Below are 15355 nucleotides of genomic sequence, written 5' to 3'. Positions count from 1 at the left end.
ATTGTATTTTAAATAATCATAAGACACTAATTAATAATTTAATTCCTATATTTATTTACTATTTAAGTTTTTGAAACTCGACGTTTCATTTTACAGAACCTATATTCGACAGTCACAACAGACAAAAAATTTATTAAGCCAGTAAATATCACGCTTCGAAAGGTAAATGCACTTTTAAGACAAATGTTTAAATTGCTTTTATATTGATTTAAGAATACACATTAGCCTGGCTACAAGACATTCGTTTCAACAAAAACATACGAAGTGCGAACGCCGACGCGTTTGGCATTATATATTACCAAGCATGAAACCGGCAGTGCTGACCGCAAGCAGCGAGTGTTGCCACGAGAATCGCACGAGTGACTTTTGATGAGACAGAGATAGAAAAAAATATATATGAAATAGTACAATACGACACAACTAAGATGTAGCATCGTCAAATTCAATAAAACCGATTACTGCCGATTTATACAACCAATAGAAATAGTTATGTGCGTCGTTATAGATTCTCATAACAACAACAACAACAGCCTGTAAATTCCCACTGCTGGGCTAAAGGCCTCCTCTCCCTTAGAGGAGAATGTTTGGAACATATTCCACCACGCTGTTCCAATGCGGGTTGGTGGAATACACATGTGGCAGAATTTCTATGAAATTTGTCACATGCAGGTTTCCTCACGATGTTTTCCTTCACCGCCGAGTACGAGATGAATTATAAAGACAAATTAAGCACATGAATCAGCGGTGCTTGCCTGGGTTTGAACCCGCAATCATCGATTAAGATGCACGCGTTCTAACCACTGGGCCATCTCGACTCATTGCACGCGTTCTAACCACTGGGCCATCTCGACTCATATAACTGATAGATTCTCGCGTCAGTTCAACCCGAGGAAACAAGTGCATGTAAATCGACGTGTCAAATTGACGAATATATTAGGTCATATGATAATAAAAGTTATTTTGTTTGTGTAAAGATCATATTCGCATAAGAAATAAATATTGATAATTTGGGATAGCGTACTTAATGTGATCTGTTTTACGATTACGTTTTTGCCGATGCTACATCTAAGTTGTGTCGTAATATACGGTACTTACCACGATGTAAACAGCAAGAAACAGGATTACTTACGCGTATGTAATATTTGTATAGTATAGATGAGTTGAGTTCAAATTCGCCCGTATTTACTTGGCATATTTAGTTAGGCTTCATATTAGATGTCCACTGCTGCTTAATAATATAGCTCCAAAAAGCTTTATTTTTGTCAAGACTGATATATGTGTAAAGTATAACTATAGACGAATATAGAGAAATCGATTTTTTTTTTATGAGATAGGTGGCAAACCAGCAGGAGGCTCACCTGATGGAAAGTGACTACCACCGCCCATGGACATCTGCAACACCAGGGGGCTTAGTTAGGCTTAGGAGTACGCTCTTTTCTTGAAGGTTCCCATGTCGTATAGGTTCGGAAAAACCGCCGGCGAAAGCTGATTCCACAAAGTGGTTGTGCGAGAAAGAAAATATCTATGAAATCGCGCTGTTGTGGATTTAATGCGATTTTTTAAGAAGTATGTAATTATATTCTTCTAATTATATTACATACATATATATTTGTATTTGACTAACATGAATGTGTTTCTTGCCGATTCTTTTCGGTAGAATCTACTTTCCGAACCAGTGGTAGCTTCACTTAATATAGTTGTTAAGATATGACGGCAATCTGTTACGAACGAAGATAGTTCAGAGGACCAATAATTTCACTTCCTTCCCGAGGTGTAAGACCGTAACATTGAAAACTGCGAAACTTCCAAATTCTACTGAGAATTTTTTACTCAATTTTTATTCTTTCGGTAGGTTTAATCTCAGGTCTTCAGTGCCTTATAAACTGACTAGTCAAACGAGGAAGTCAAATATTTAAATAAATACATATAATATAATTTAATACATACATTCATAATAGAATGAATTTGAATGTCTCCCTAAGGGAGTGAAATAGGGTTTGAGAGTTTGTATGTAAGTCCGTCATTTTTTAAGTTAGAAACATGACATTTTTGGGCTACTTATTAGAATGAGTTAATAAGTATTTAATTTTTTTTAAATATATGACCCTACGGGGGTGGAAAATGCACACCAATTCGGTATACAAGGAAGTGCTAAAATAAATTCACATTTTGAGCTATTCTAAATATATTCAACTGAAACGCGACCAAATCCGCGGGGAACACTGTATTATATAAGTTAATATAAACGTAAATGTTTACACAATTAATGAATCCGGCTCTCCTAACCCGGAACATCCAAAAAGTCACGGTCTCATTCGTTATAAAACATAAGCTCATCTAAGCGACCTCGTTTTTGTCACATTAATATGGATTGACGTTTGCTCTATATATTTTGAATATATAAATAATAATGCGAAGGAGGGATTGGGTCATTAGTTTGAAACGAGATTTGGAATCCAATTAAACTACGGTCACAAATTCAATCTTGATAATTCGGAGTTTTTTTTTTGTTCAATTTTAATGTCATAAATATTTTAATGAAAGATTGCTATGACTGATTTTATTTTTTTGTACTTAGTAAGTTATGTATGTGTATATTTTGAGATGTGACATCTTTTCTCTCTCTCTAATAAGATCTCTCGAATTCGAAAAAGGGACGGAAGTATGTAACGCGTAATCTCGGTGAGCGCGCAATTTAATTTGACCAATCAGCACGCAGCGCTGGAGTTCATCGTAACGCAGTACAAACTCTTGTGAAAATGTAATATTGACATTGAGATTAGCTAGGTAATTGTCACGTATTGAAATCATAATATGCGGGTAATGTAAGGCTCGCTTTTTTTTTAATTATTATTATAATCCTATTGTCTCCCTATCTCTTTCTTACATGCTTTAAAATGCTATGTTAATCTATATTAAATGCACTATGTAATTAAGATAATTAATTCGATAAGGACTATTGTTTATAATCGCTTCAAAAATGTTTAACAGGTAAATATCAATCGTCCTCGTATATTATGTAGTGTTGTAATGTGGAGATTTCTCAATCTTCTTAAGAGGACATTGGCTCGCAATGAGTCGTTTACGCGCTATTGTTTTATTTATTTTAGAATCGAGCGGCATTATTGCGTTGAATAAAATAAGTAACATTAATAAAACTTAACCAATAATAATTTATTTTTTATTTGCATTTGTAACTCAGAAGGGAATCATTAAATTGTAACTACAAATGATCCAACGCAATAACTAAATTTATTATCAACATCGATGAAACGTTTCATACTCATATATTTAATAAAACCATTAATCTTAGCTAATCATCAATTATAATCTGTACATATTATAAAACAAAGTAGCTTACCGCTGTTTGTCTGTATGCTTGGATCTTTTAAATAACGCAACGGATTGTAATTCGGTTTTTTGTTTTAATAAGAATTCGAGAAGAAGATTTTTTGTATTTAGGACATGGACAATATAATAAAGAAACGCTGATAATTTAGACATTCCCTATTACATTTAGTATCAGCATTGTACCTGTGTGTATGTGGATGCGGTCCCTAGTTTATTATAAGATAGACTAAAAATAAGTTAACACGAAAATAAACTTATTTTTTCAAAGATTTTACTTTTAGTTTAAACACAAATAAGTATACAGCATTTCTGAGGTAATTTTTACCAAAATTTAAATCGGAATATACCTTATTCAAGACTACAAAACATTAATCGACGTTTTAGAAAATTAAATATAAAGCTACACATACGAAAAGTAAATGATAACGGGAAGAGCTCGGTACTTACGCTTTTCCAATTAAATTACAAAGGCATGTTCGTAATTTAATTGGATAAACACCCATGGGTGTTTAAGGCCAAGTCAAATTAACAAATTTAGCTTTGATCTTAATGTAAATGTAAAACCTTCTTTATAAAAAAAAAAAAACAATAGTAATATAACAAAAAAAGACGAAATATTACCGGACAGATTTGTATATACCATAATCTATGATAATTATCACTAGATTTCAAGTAATTTTCAAATACCTGCGCGATTTTCTCATGAATAATTTCAATTCATTCCTTTGCACACACTTTTTTGTTTCAACATACAACATGTATAGGCTGTAACTTTCCTACTGCTGAACTAAGGCCTCCTCTTCCTTGAAGGATAAGGTTAGGAGCATATTCCACCACGCTGCTCCAATGCGGGTTTAGTTAAATTAGACACTTGCAGGTTTTTTCACGTTGTTTTCCTTCACCACTAAACACGAGACGAATTATACCTAAACACAAATAAAGACAAATTACACAACACAAATAACAATTCTTACCTAGGTTTGAACCAGCAATCATCGATTATAATGTACGTGTTCTAACCACTGGGTCATTTCGTTCTTTTGTTTATTATATTGTTTTCAAGACATAGACGGCCACAATTGAATCAGGTAGTACCAACGGCTTTACTGAACGATTGAGGCACGGGATGAGTAAGCCTGCTTACTTTCTAACTTCGGCTTACGTTTGAGAATTTTTGAGGGATAAATCTTATTACCTTTATGTGGCCGGGATTTCAACCTTCAACTGCCATGTAAGTATCCACTAACCAACCAGACAATAACATATAATGGCAAATTATTGACAAAGTACTAGTGGATCTTTCGCGAAACTTCGTGCGTATTCAAAAGAATCGGACATTTTTGAATTTTCTTTAACATTGTTTACGTTTTTTTTTCTTATACTGCTGTAGTACCGCTCTCTTACTGGCCAGTAATTTTTTTCCGCTCTCTCATACTAAATATTTATTGAATCACAACAATTTAGTGAATTGCAATCAAGCATCCTCTTTATTTTTCTGCACATTTAAATAGATTTAGCTAGAGCTCTTCCAAATGATACCATGACCGATTTTCCAGCTATCGTCCCATAATCACTGCTACAAAAATCGGGAGTCCATATAATTATGACAGTAATTATGAACTCAGTAAAAAATATATATTTAACTAATTTTGAAATTCTAAATTTAAATTTTACACAGCGTATATTCAGTCACGAAGGCGTTTCTCTTCTGTTAAAATTAACATAAAACTCAAAAATAAAGATGCTCATTTACATTTCTAGGTCTTTAATCTTACGTTAATAGTCTAACGGACACCAAGAAACTCAGACTAAGTACGAGCGTCAGTCAATACTAATGAACACCGATAAAATTTAACACGGAGGGACGCGCTTAAGTGATTAAATATCGTAAGAATGTGTGCGTAAGTAGCGTACGTCACTTTTATTCACACATACGTTTAACGAGTAATATCGAGTTATAGAAATCTATGTATTCACTCACACACATCTAAAAATGTATATGTAATTATTATGACATCGCTACCTTCAACTTGATATTGTTTTGTTTTTTGTTCATTGGTCAATTATAGGAAAGTTTGATATATTAATTTTATTGAGGTAAGGTTCAGACTAAGTATTTCATCAAAGACCAAATTACTGTGGTATTTTTTAAATGTATGTTATGTATACAATCTGAGTGTGCAATTCACAATTTGGAAATTAAACTGAATTATATTAAACTAATAGTAGTAGTCTATATCCTTTCTTGGAGTTCAAGTTTGTTGGTCGTGAACGACAGACAGACAGAAATATTTTCACATTATATACAATATTAAATAGTAGATTAATATTTCTTCTTTGTCTTTTCCTTTCGATGATGTGACATTTTCGTTCCGTAGAGTTTCAAATCACAACGATTCTAGATAAATACTTCTCCATAAATATAAATAAGCAAATTTCACACATAAAAATGCAAAACGATTTTATAACATCATTGCCATTATTTCCGAGTCGACATCAGCACCTTTGTGCAGATACAAGGCTTTACAAAAAGAAATATTCTACATATCAAAGCTATGTCTCGTTTGACATTGAGGAGGATATATGGGCGTAATAAAAGCGGATTCAATCGAGAAACCGTTCCCTTATAGAATACTAATCATTGTTATGTAATAAAATAAAAATTCCCGTCATCACGATATGCATTAAAGTAACATCGAACGTCAGAATCGAAACAAAATAACGAATGGAATTGCTGGAATGTTTCCAATGAAATCGGATTGGAATTTTGATAATGGAAATTAAAAAAGCAATTAAATTTATATTTCAATTATTTCTTGTTTCTTAATATATTAATACTACAATTTAATATAAGTACTTTTTATATAGGTTTCTTATTTCCCCGCTGGCATCGCCCCTGGTTATATTATGTTGATCAGTTGAGGAGTTAAGATGTTAATGGGTAATAAACAAAGAATTCCCTTTCCACGTTTATAATATTAAACCAATCTGACACGTCCAACTACTCAGATGTCCTTAAAAAAAAGATATTCAATAACATTTTATTTGAACCCCGGCCCACGAGATTCTATATCGGCAGCACTAAATTAATGAGTCATATCTCATCAAGTATATAATAAGAAAAATATGTTAATATTTATGATTACAAGCTTTTAATTAATATATAATTAACGGTTAAATTTTCAAGGTTCAAGGAAATTAAGGTCCTAATAACAGGCAAGAGTATTACCGAACAATATGTGTAGATTAAATATACATACACAATATAAGAGAGAAAGCGTTTTCTTTTTATAATTAAAATTTATTATATTTTAATCCTGTGGTAAATAATAAAATATAAATATTTTTCTAGTATTTTTTAAATATCATGTTGTATATTAGGTACATTTTTTTACATCAAATATACTTGTAAATCGAGGATTGAATCGTGATGGTTCACTTAGAACGCGTGCATCTTAACTGATAATTGCAGGTTCAAGCTCAAGCAAGCACCAAGTAATTCCTGTGAGTTATTTATATTTATAGTTAAACTTTATTTTACAAAATGAACGATGTCGTAGATTTTGTAAAATCTGCGACATCGTTCCGACCCGCATTGGAAAGCGTTGGGGGGAAAAAACCTTCTCTTCAAAGGACCCCATAGGGTAGCAGTGGTGAAAGTAACACCCTGTATTTGTGACTGTTACTTTTACCCACGTGTGGGGTGGAAATGATCAGTTGAGCAGTGGAGCCCTGGAATCGAAATAAATTAACTAAATTTTGTTATATATTAATTTATAATATTAGTCTGGATATATCAATAAAAATTTATATAATATCATTAAAACTATTCACATAATTTATACTATATATTGAAAATGAATCTTTATTAAGAGCAGATATCGTTCTATATTTTAATAAGCATATTATGTATTCATGTGACCTTATTAAAATGTACCTGAGTACGTTTACCCGGATATCAACCTGATTAGACGATCACAAATTATATAAAATTATAACATTTATACAACCTCGTTTGGTATTTTATTTTACAATAAAATTAGACAAAAATTATAATACGTAAAGGATACCTTTTACATCCGACCACTCCCATGACAAAAAATAAAATTGGATAGAATTATTTAGAAAATTTTGGTAACTTGTATAAAAAAGTTAAAAAATAAGCGTTATTCTAGAACGAATTAGCTCACTGAATACAAAATAATCACGAATTTCATCGTCTTACATTATGAAAAAGTAAATTATGACATGTAATTCTAAATTTATATATTTTTTGAAGTAAAATTAACAAACAACAGTAAATAAATCGAGGCCTCATTAAGTTTTATTATTTAAAATACGCTCCGCTAGACATCCACGTCTCCTTTGAGGAAATGACAAAGAGGATTTTCCTACTTAATCCTCAGATAATTGTGTTCCTTCACATCCACGTAATATAATTACAATAATAATCTTGCATAACCCTGGAAGCGCAGGATAATGATACTTAAGGTGAATTTCGCGAACTGAGTTAGTTAATATTACTGGTATTACAACCGAACACAATAGATGTTATATAGATCGAACGGCACTAAATTGCAGGTGAGGAATATAATAAACGAATCATCCATTGTTTGCATCAGGTCGGCCAACACGTCCGCGCAATCAGTATTCACGCGATGTTCCTAACGTTTAATGTGGACGCTAAACGCAAACAAAACACTCAATTCGTATTAAATATATTTATTACAATACTGTTTTATAAATACATACTTAATCTATAGTATCACTTTATGGCTGGATCTCGTTTGCACCGTTGACCTCATTCGCTTCATTGCTTGGGATACTGTTGTCCAGAACGGTAACTTCTTCACGGTCTGATGGGGTTGTCGGCTCTTTCCTTTCGTCGTCGTCGACTGACGTTGTAGGCAGTTCCGTGGTTACCTTCGGGGCTTCATCGATTTCGACGGGAGCAACCGCTGGAACGGCGTTGTCAACCTTTTCAACTTTGTCCTCTTTTTGCAGAGGTTCACCGCTTTCAACGATTGGTACTTCCCTTTCAACAGCTTTATCCTTGCTCTTTTCATCGTTTCCATTTAAAGGCGCGTCCACGACCAAAAATCCGTCACTAGTCAGCTTGGCGGTGACATCTGATGCGCTCGCGTTTTCTGGGAGGCTGTAGGTGTGGAAGAACTGGCTGGCAAACAGGTCGTGTTCGTCTTGTTTCGCCTCATGTGCGCCTTGAACGAAAATGAAGTCGTTCTTAACCTTAACTTTTAAGTCCTCCTTTTTGTAGTCCTTGACGTTGACGGTGACTCGGAATTTATCGTCGTCGGCTTCGATCCTCGGCCCGATATCCGCGAAACTCGAGAACAGTTTTGTAAGTGGTGCGAATATGTTGCCGAAAGCCGGGAATCTAAACCATGGTGATGGGTCTTCGAAATCAGTTTCCAGTATCGTTGTTATCGGCCTTGGAATAGGTTCATCACTTGCGGGATACGCGGCGGCTAATGCCACCAGCGCGAGAAATGCAAACAATCGCGGCGAGAACATCTTTCTTGGACAGACGTGCGTGTGTCCCCGTTATATTATAAAAACTGCCAGCGGCGCGGGCGTCGGAGGCTATATACAAGAAGGGGGGGAAGCGGGGCAAGCGCATCGCCGACCGCTATGACGGCATTCATAGAATATAAAACCAGATCTGTCAGATCATTACTGAATCATTATTTAAAGAGAGATTTAAAAATATCATTACTACTAATCTTACTATTAATCGTAATTATTTTTTACAACAATATTTTGAAATTATTAAAATTGTTAGACAATGTAAATTAATTTCGGTAATCTTTTCGGATTATAACATTTTTGTTATAATTAAGCTTATATGACTAATAATTCATTCGCCTATTTCATCATTAGATTCTTACGCGGCGTCGAAGGTAATGTTATATTGTAACAGTTATCCATATAATTATTAAATAATAAAATAAAATTTTAACAAAAAGAAAAACCGAATTCAAACAAAACACTATATTAAAACAAATGAATATGCACGAAAAAGTAATAAAAATAATTGCGTATTCAACATATTTTTTAGAGTCTTCCTAAGTTAAATGAAATGAAAAATATTAGACTACTTAAAAGTCGATTAACGATTATATCATGTAGTTATAGTTATTGGTATATTTGGAGCCGGTGTCAGCCACGGTGCCCTTGCCCCAACAATCAAAAGAAAGAAGCTATACGAGCCCCTTGATTGATCCAGTATATTATTGTGTAAAAGGTAATTTGTAAAAAACATATTTGTTAAAGTATTCTCGTATTGTTTTTTGATAGATATACTGTAGGGTTTTATTGGCTGACACCGACTCCAAATATAACAATAATTATAACTACATGATATAATTGTTAATCGACTTTTAAGTAGTCTAATATTTTTCATTTCATTTAACTTAGGAAGACTCTAAAAAATATGTTGAATACGCAATTATTTTTATTACTTTTTCGTGCATATTCATTTGTTTTAATATAGTGTTTTGTTTGAAGTCGGTTTTTCTTTTTGTTAAAATTTTATTTATTTTTTGATTTTAAGTGAAGCTGATGTTGACTAACTAATTTTTTTTAATATGGATAGATTAAGCGTGCCGTTTATATGAGTCAGAAACTACTTCCAGGACAATTTCAAAGGAAACTTGCGAATAAAGCAAAAATAGACTTTCGAAAATGCGAATTTAATACGTCACGCGGCGTAAACTACAAGGATCCCTCGAAAGAGCTGTAATCGAACTCAGCAAAAAAACTTTGAAAAAGACCAACTATATTTCGTACATCATATGACATCACATCACATACACAAAATTTGATTAAAGATAGTAAGAAATTCTGCCCCATATCGCACCCTAACTGCGAGCCGTATAGGAGTTCCATCACTACATAGTATAAAACAAAATCGCTTTCTCTGTCCCTATATCTTTAAATCTACGCAACGGATTTTGATGCGTTTTTTTTTAAAAGATAGTGTGATTCAAGGGGAAAGTTTGTGTATATAATACATGAACAATATAGTAAAGAAACACTGATAATTTTAGAAGTTTGCGATGTGATGTCGTATATTAACAAATTCTGTAGTATATTTAATATCAGTATTGCACCCGTGCGAAGCCGGGGTGGGTAGCTAGTTGATTATAATATTCGACTATGATAATAACATAAACATAACCACATTACGGAAGGTGACTCAAATATCCAAATAACCTATAAATAAAAGATTCGACCGAGTATCGCTAACGTGCTCCTCAGAATTGTTCCGTTCCCTTCCGTTCCGTTACTTTGTCATGGATCCTGCGCTCAGAACCTTACCAAACTTTCACCAAATTACCCTTGAAGTATATATTTTATAGTAAAAAAAGAATTATCAAAATTGGTTAACGTGATTTTCAGTTATTCAACTATTTGTCGCGCATATACATAATGCAAATTTAAGACTTATGTCGTTTTCACATGGATACCATCATCGGAAAAAAAATAAAAAATATGGGACCCCACGGGAAGCATTACCTTTCAAACAAAAAAAAATTATCAAAATCGGTCCACCCAGTGAAAAGTTATGAGGTAACAAATATAAAAAAAAAAAAAAAATACAGACGAATTGATAACCTCCTCCTTTAGGAAGTCGGTTGAAAAATATTATAAGCTTTTTCTCTTCGTTTTACAAAATTTGAAATACAAACAATTTTTTCGTAAATATATAGTTGTAACGTCTGTCTGTATTTAAAAAATAACCGCTTTTTACTAAATGCCATAATGATGGCACATCCGGAACTTCTGGACAATTTTGATGGGAATTTAACTGGCAGGCAGCTGATGGAATATTTAATTTTTTTTATTATATTCATACGCACACGAATTCACGGACACAGCAAGTTTGTAATAAATTAATGAATGATCAACATAACCTGCGTTTGCTTTATTATTCGTTTTTTGCTGCTAAACTATCTACCACAAGACTTTTAAATGACATCAACATACAGAGATAAAACAGTACGAAAGCAACCTTCGGCTTATTTTTGCAATATATTCTTCATATATTTTTCAATGATGTTTTTACATAATGCGATGCGCGAAAAACGCGGCAACCACTGTCGCCCAAGTCAAAATTTCGATGTGATCTGATGTATTGATACTGACCACTGACCGACCTTCGATCTTTTCTACACACACATACCCACAGAGGGCGTAAGATCTGCGTGTGACATATTTTGACACTAATCGAGAAATGTAAACGACATAGTAAACATCTTCTTTTCAACATTGAGTAATATCATGTGGCGCGTCTTTTCAAACGAATAATCTTTGTACCATGACGTTCGACCTTGGAAGGCCGGCTTCTAGAGTTCTCGACTATGTAAAATTAGCTCATTTTTCTTTACAAAACGTGAATAACGTGAATCCTGCATTCTTATCTGTTTCGGACGTGACTTACGTTTTGCTGAATCGGTTTCAACAAGCACATAAATCAAAATTAAGCTAATTTAGGCCTTATTTTCATTGTCTTAAGTCCTATTTATATCTTAAATGGATGTCTGGATATTTCTAACAACTGCGAGACCAGGTGTAATTAATGTAAATTGAAAACACTTCATATTCTTTATTGTTATTATTTACAATTTATATTATGATTTATTAACATCTCATATAAATTTACATCGAGATCTATTTTAGTCTCAAAAATAAAATTATTTATACCATTTACATACATTTTATTTATTTAAATAATAAATATTGATTATTTCTGGTTAGAAGAATAAAAATCATCTTTGTTATGAACATTATTTTTACAAATCTAAATATTATTTCCAAACATCATATTAGATAAACCGTACTAAAAAAAATCTATTGTTTTCTGTACATTTGAGTTAACAATAAAGCTTCTTGAAAAATATAGCTTCTTGAAAACTCCCTAGATAAGTACCATCTGTATCACATATTATAAATCTAAACGGCATTAGTTATTGTTGTGTTCCAATTTGGAGTTTAAGTGAGCCAGTTACGGACATAACGGACATAACTTGTTAGTTCCTAAGGTATACGCATTATTAGTTTGGTTATTATTCCACAGTTCCTAGACAAGCAAGATTCTCTGACTATTAGTGTACGAAATTTCATTTAGATCGGCCCAGTAGGTGTGATAGTGAAACAGACAGACAGACAGTATATAATAATTATTATCATCTTAATGGTGATCTTTTATCAGATAATCTATCATTTCTTTTTTCTTTTGTATTGTGATAACCAAACAATTTCAAATTATTATTTCATTTAAGCATAATAATCAATGCTGGCTGGCTCGTCAAACTATTGCTAATATATTCTAGTTTTACATGCCATGCTATATTCAATTCCCGTTGAACAATAATAAGTTATAAGGATTTATAGTACGCAGTTAGCATTATGAGATTATGACTCAGATTATGACTACAAGTACCTGCGCACACGCTACTGAAATATAATAAGTCTAGGCCTAAAGAATGGCTCTCGTGATTGAAATCGGTCAAGAGAATACTATTATATGATAAAAACAATTGCTAAGAATACAAATATATACATATATGTGTGTAAAGATAATACAAGTAAACGTATCCATTGTTAACGTTAATAAGCCGTTTCATTACTTATCAAAATATAATCTAAGTTACTATGATGAGTAATTATACTAGCTTACTCAGCTTTCACACTGACTTACAGCAATTCCGTTTATTTTTGTTAGTACCATAAAAATAACATTTTTAATACAAATAAATAATAACAAAGTTAAAAATAAATCCAAAAAAATATATACTCGTATGTTAAAATTCATTTAAGTATAAAAACAAATGAAGCAACATTCAAACAGATACTTTTAAATCTTCATTACAAAATTTATTTCTGACTCCGGTGAAGATATTTTGAATTAATTTGATCAATTAAATATGTGAATAAAGTTAAACAAAAATTGTTATTATATTATATTATTATTATATTTTAAATTATTATATTAGACAACATCACATACATTACTCTGATCCCAATGTAAGTAGCTGAAGCACTTGTGTCATGGAAGTCAGAAGTAACGACGGTACCACAAACACCCAGACCCAAGACAACATAGAAAACTAATGATAATCTACATTAGCTCAGCCGGGAATCGAACCCAGGACCTCGGAGTGGCGTACCCATGAAAACCGGTGTACACACCACTCGACCACGGAGGTCATCAAATTGTTGATTATTCAAAACTAACTGTAGCAATATTAAGTATGGTAATCATTTCATTTTTATTAATATAACATAAAATGGGCTAATTCTATTGTCATGAAATCTTCCTGATTATATTCTATTTATAACTTTAAATATTTCTCACAAAAAATCTTTTAAATTGTTTTATGAGGACTAATTCCAATAATTACTTGTTTAATTTAATTTGCGAACTCGATTATGTTCGCAAATGCCTCGTAACATTTCTATTCGACTGTGATAAACTGACAATTTGTTAGTAGAATTAACCCTATATAAAGCCTCAAACAACCGTTAGTTCTATCAAACGATATTTTCCAATATTAATAAATGTCTGTTGAGAAAAACTAATGAAAACTATTTAGTGTATATTACATACATTTCTTGTTATATTTAACAAAAGTTAGGAGTATGGACTATTGTTTTTTTTTTTGGTTATTTGTTTTTATGGAATAGGTTGGCGGACGAGCATATGGGCCACCTGGTGGTAAGTGGTCACCATCACCCATAGACAATGACGCTGTAAGGAATATTAACTATTCCTTACATCGTCAATGTGCCACCAACCTTGGGAACTAAGATGTTATGTCCCTTGTGCCTGTAGTTACACTGGCTCACTCACCCTTCAAACCGGAACACAGCAATACTGAGTACTGTTATTTGGCGGTAGAATAACTGGTGAGTGGGTGGTACCTACCCAGGCGGGCTTGCACAGAGCCCTACCACCAAGAAATTTAGAAAAGAACTAATATTTGTATTAAATTTATAAAACGATAACCGACAATTTTCATTCACGGAACATGATTTATGTCACCTCGCCCTTCGTTTTAATCGGACTAAATAATGTCGAACGAGTAAATTGCCGTGAAGTTATAATTATTTTTCTATACTATGTATTTTCTATACTTTCTATAATATCATAACGAAGATAAAATTAATTATAGTTCTATAGGCCCCAAATGGTTCGTGTAATATTACACACGCAGCTGCTCGCCAGTTCTGTTACCTGAACTTGGTTGACACGCTACCGTGTGTCTAGATCTACACTATCCATTCGCCAATGATTTATTAAATCAAAATAGCTAACGCTTATTAGAGACCTAAAAATACATTACACATCAACGAATATAATGACTGGTCGTTCTCTGCATAGCACTAAGCCGTTCCAATGTCGTTCTAAGCCGATATACTGCCTCGCGAGAGACATATTTGTCACACTGAGTTCGCGCTTCTTTTCATCTCAACTTAGCCTTACTCAGTCCAGTAAATATGGAGGTTGTCAAGGCCTGTAGAACTAGAAGCATACAATCGGCCTTTCAACTACAACAACAACAACCTGTAAATTTCCCACTGTTGGGCTAAGGCCTCCTCTCCCCTTGAGAAAGTTTAGAACATATTTCACCACGCTGTTCTAATGCGTGTTGGTTAAATACACATGTGGCAGAATTTCTATAAAATTAGACACATGCAGGTTTCCTCACAATGTTTTCCTTCACCGCAGAGCACGAAATGAATTATAAGAACAAATTAAGCACATGAATATTCAGTGGTACTTGCCTAGGTTTGAACGCGCAATCATTGGTTAAGATGCACACGTTCTAACCACTGGGCCTTTAAAACTACACAGCTCAAAAGGTTATAAATAAATTGTTGTTTGGGTTTGGATGTAAGAATGTATGTAATGTATACAACGCGCAATTCCTTGCGTATTGTAAGTAATAAAAAAATCTTCGTTAAAATTACTCAAATCGCT

At 33.1% G+C, this 15355-nt stretch overlaps 1 protein-coding gene across 1 annotated transcript; it reads right to left on the bottom strand.

Moving 5' to 3' along the window:
* Positions 1-8057: 8057 nt before the first annotated feature.
* LOC124530615 lies at positions 8058-8939 on the bottom strand. Its single transcript, XM_047104854.1, has one exon. It carries the CDS (start codon positions 8881-8883, stop codon positions 8122-8124), a length of 762 nt encoding a protein of 253 aa, XP_046960810.1. The 5' UTR covers positions 8884-8939; the 3' UTR covers positions 8058-8121.
* Between the last annotated feature and the right edge of the window lie 6416 nt (positions 8940-15355).

Source organism: Vanessa cardui, chromosome 1 (assembly GCF_905220365.1).
Source record: "Vanessa cardui chromosome 1, ilVanCard2.1, whole genome shotgun sequence".
Classification (NCBI taxonomy): domain Eukaryota; kingdom Metazoa; phylum Arthropoda; class Insecta; order Lepidoptera; family Nymphalidae; genus Vanessa; species Vanessa cardui.
The sequence above is the reverse complement of the archived record's forward strand: the minus strand, read 5'-3'. Positions and strand labels throughout refer to the sequence as shown.

Bases quoted from the DNA above. Each gene is read 5' to 3' on its own strand.
- LOC124530615 (XM_047104854.1), bottom strand. From the start codon at position 8,883: ATGTTCTCGCCGCGATTGTTTGCATTTCTCGCGCTGGTGGCATTAGCC.